At 40.9% G+C, this 4173-nt stretch overlaps 1 protein-coding gene across 1 annotated transcript in view; it reads right to left on the bottom strand.

Moving 5' to 3' along the window:
• The window catches only part of GABRR3 (gamma-aminobutyric acid type A receptor rho3 subunit), a 32762-nt gene extending 29196 nt beyond the window's left edge, over positions 1-3566 (bottom strand). The window contains exon 1 of the mRNA XM_009274565.1: positions 3439-3566. Within this exon, the coding sequence (XP_009272840.1) occupies positions 3439-3566 (128 nt within the window). The remainder of the gene's footprint in view (positions 1-3438) is intronic.
• Between the last annotated feature and the right edge of the window lie 607 nt (positions 3567-4173).

The following is a 4173-nucleotide window of genomic DNA, read 5'->3' as shown; positions in this document are numbered from 1 at the left end:
ATAGGACAGAAAAGGAAGGGAAAATAATAATGATAAAAGAATATACAAAATAAGTGATGCACAATGCAATTGCTCACCACCGGCCGACTGATGGCCAGTCAGTCCCTGAGCAGCAGCCACCACTCCCCGGCCAACTCCCCCCAGTTTCTATACTGAGCATGACGTCACATGGTATGGGATATCCCTGTGGCCAGTTTGGGTCAGCTGTCCTGGCTGTGCCCCCTCCCAGCTTCTTGTGCACCTCCAGCCTTCTCAGTCGGTAGAGCATGGGAAGCTGAAAAGTCCTTGACCAGTGTAAGCACTACTTAGCAACTAAAACATCGTTGTGTTATCAACGTTATTCTCATCCTAAATCCAACACACAGCACTGTACCAGCTGCTAGGAAGAACATTAACTCTATCCCAGCCAAAACCAGGACAGGAGTGCTAGGGGTAAATATCTTATAAGTTTGCCCTCTCCTTATTCTTCCAAACTTGTGCTTACAGCCTTTGTTGGAAACAGGTCATGATAGCACACGGACCTTTGGTAAGATCCTGCGTGGCTGTTTTTCTGTTTTAATGCCCTGCGTAACTAATGATAAGGTGAGCCCTTGGCAGGAGACTGGAGGAAGGCTGGAGCACCTCTGGGTATTCAGGAAGATATAAACACGTTTCCAGCACCATCCTCATCACGATAGATTTAGAAAAATCTGAAACTCATGTCTCAGGAAGGATAGTTAGGAGAGGTTTTGTTTTCAGTTACACTAATTTAGTTTCCAAGATACCACACTTCCTTTATTGCTGCAGTATGGGGGTAGTGGGGAAAAAATTCTCATCACATTCAAAATGAAACTAGGTAAGTTTATGAAAAGAATACTATGAAGGACCCTTTTATGAAAAGAATACCACGAAGGACCCGAGATATAATAGCCATACACTTCTTTGCAGTGCTATGTCCCCGAGATACTCTAGGTACTACTAAATGAAAGCCACATAAAAAGTAGTAATTACAGAACTCTTGTTCCCAGGAGAGTCTGTGGAGTTATACGGCAGTGTGGTCTCTGAAACTTTTAACGTATTTATCAAACTTTGAAACCCAGATAAATGTAAGCATTAAAATTGCACAGTTTCTCACAAAAATGCATTTCCAAGTGTTCAGTAACATCAGCAACATGTACTGTCAAAAAGCCTAATATTTGGACAGTCAAATGTTTTGCTCTTTGCTGTAGGAAATGGACCATGAGAATAATCTCTTTCTCATGTACTTTTGGTTAATGCTTTAAAATCTTCTTTACAAGAGAATGCAGACAAATAGCTTTGGAGGAAGAATTGGGTTACTCTATTGAAACAGTGGAACTTGTAGGTTAAGTAACATTTTCACATGGGATTCTTTTTAAAATGCCACCCATTTAACCAAGGCCATCTGTCAGCTGTGTCCCTAATAACCCTACTGCTGGCTGAAAGGTTTTTCCCCGGAAAGAAAAAGAGGCTGGTGGAAAGTCAGACCCTGTTGCAACGTACTGGAAGATAATGCTGCCTTTTGAAACAAAAGCAGAGAATCAAACAGAGAGAAATTAAACGTATTTGGATCCTCTCCACAGAAAAGTTGATTTGCAGCTGTTAAGCTTTGGCATCTTCTGTGGCTCAGATTCTGCAGTCTTCTTCCCAGTTCCAAATCACTAGGGCCTAGGAAGACAAGGAAGGCCAAAGCATTGCCTTGTGTAAAAAAGACTGCTACACCAGTCAGCATCAGCTGAGAATGTGGTCCTGCCTGTCTCACAGGACTGTCGTATGGATCCATTTGTAGGTATTAGTAAAGATCTGTGAAGGTGGAGGGGACACTGCGCTAGTATTGTTACTGCTGTCCCGTGGCAAGAGGTCAGCAAAGGATGTCCCGCAGGATGCCACAAAATATGCTGTCTCCTACCACCAGGCTTTTCTCCCGCTTTGTGAATTTTTAAGCCAGTGATGGAGCAACTCCTCTCAGCTATTGCAGAACAGGATAAATGCAAACAGCGGTAGCATATGTTTCCCTTTTACCACTGACAAAAGTGTATCAGCTGAGCTTCAAATAGACCTTCCTTACCACCACAGCAGTAAGAAGATACTTTATTCTGTTTCCATTTGAGTCTCAACTGCTTCCTGAGACTAGCAAAGCACCAGATTAGACCTTATTTTGATATTAGGGCTAGTTCTGTTTATTTTATTATTACAAATAATTGTGCACTAGCACTCACTCCAAAACTGTCAGCAAGTTTGAAACAGTCTGCTGAATAGCCATTCTTTTCATGAGCTTTTGGCTTAGACCAAACTTGAACCTATGACCTTCACTTGAAATCTAGAAGTACTGAGCGAGATAGCATCTCCAGGCACCTCCATTGTGTCACTGGGATATGTTCTGTTGCCTTGCCTTGCTTAAACGCAATTTTATCAAGACATGTAGGGATTCAGAGATATGTCACTGCTGGATTATCACATAAGAAGTGATACAGAAGATAAACAGCTGTATACCTGCTACAAAGCATGTAACTTCAAAAACAGCTTAAACACATCAAAGGAGTCTAATTGTGTTACTTTTCCTCAATATGTGATATCATGTGAATAAACTATGAGCTACCCTGCCCGTTTTAATAGGGGTCAAGTTCACAAAAATGTAACAGTTGTATCCCTTCCCCTTCCTTAAATAGAGCTACTTATTACAATTTCTCCTACCTCCCAACAAAGAGAGATTTTGCTTGGATTACCACTGGCCTGGTAAGTGGTCTGTCTACATACTATGAGATTAATCTGGAAACACATTGAGAGGCCTCACGTGGCAGATATGAAATTGCATTTGTGGGAAAAAAGCACTAACACTTTGCATAGAAACTTACATGTAAAAACCTTTGTATCATCATTCATTTTAAACCAGCTACTTAATTAGAAAGAGTAGGAATGGACACAATCTTCAATGTCTAAAAGCATACGTATATTCCAGAAAGGGAACACACTCTGTCATCACTACAAATAAGGTACACCTTATTTAGTGCCATAAGAATGTCTTCTGTATCTTGATAGTGTAGCTACTCTGCTGTTTAGGTAATGGAAGTCACTTTATATTGGCATGGAACTTTGGAAGGCATTTCTGCTTCTTGTAATGGGAGTGAGAGGGCAAGAATACTTGCTACATCACAATAGTAGTCTGGTATCACACAAGTTAAAAGAGCTGTGTGTGGGTGTGAGTGTGTACATACCTGCATACATATGAAGCATTCATGAAATCACAATATGAAATGTCTGGTTATGAAAAATTAATTAATAGTTTACCATTTCTGTTTTGGGAACACCCTATCAATACTATGTGTACTATAAATTCAGAAACTGGCAAAACAGGACAGTGAACAAAATGGGTGCATTGAATGGTTGCTGACAGCATAAAGTTTATCAGATGAACACAGACAGAGAGAGTATATTGCTTACCTGTTATGATTTCTTAAGCATGAGAATTGTTGCCGATGATGAAGATGGTGATGCTGACTTTGAGAACTGTGTAGCACTGCTGTCGGCCACAGGCAGGTGAGGAACAGAAATTTCATGACCAGGACCATCTCTTCCAAAAGAGAAATGCACCTGATCAGCAAATCCACCTTGCTGACTTTTTATTTTTAGTGTTTAGAAACAGCATAGCATACAAAAGATGCATGTGAAGCAAGGCATCACTGAAGACAGAAGACAGGGGCACCCCAGTTCTGATGTCCTCGCTGAGTTCCCCTCATATTTTGGCAAATCATAAAAATTCCTTCAGCTCTACATCCCTGCGGCACCTGCTGTCAAACCAGAAGCACCTTGCTTTTAGAAATGTAGTAGATACAGCAATTTGTTTGGCCAGGCTGCGGTCTGATCCATTGCTTCCAGTCTTTCAGCATAGGCGCATATTTGAATTCTCCATCACCCACTCAGTAACCTCTTCAACATAGCCTGTGCAGGCAAAGTGATGTCAAACATTTAATCCCCCTTAAATCCCACACAAGGCCATACAAAAATCTGCTTTAATGACAAAGGTCTCTAAATTAATCTTGCTTTCTATATATGTATCTGCTCAAAATAATTTTCTGTACAGCTCAAGCTCTTTCATTAACTGGCTGCATCGTATTGCTTCCCAACCATTAACATCATTTCTGTTTCTGTGATCTACAGTAGCAAGCATTTTGTCTG

The sequence above is a fragment of the Aptenodytes forsteri genome, unplaced genomic scaffold, assembly GCF_000699145.1.
Source record: "Aptenodytes forsteri isolate BGI_AS27 unplaced genomic scaffold, ASM69914v1 Scaffold287, whole genome shotgun sequence".
In the NCBI taxonomy this organism is placed as follows: Eukaryota; Metazoa; Chordata; class Aves; order Sphenisciformes; family Spheniscidae; genus Aptenodytes; species Aptenodytes forsteri.
Note: the sequence above shows the minus strand (reverse complement) of the source record. Positions and strands in the feature narration are given on the sequence as shown.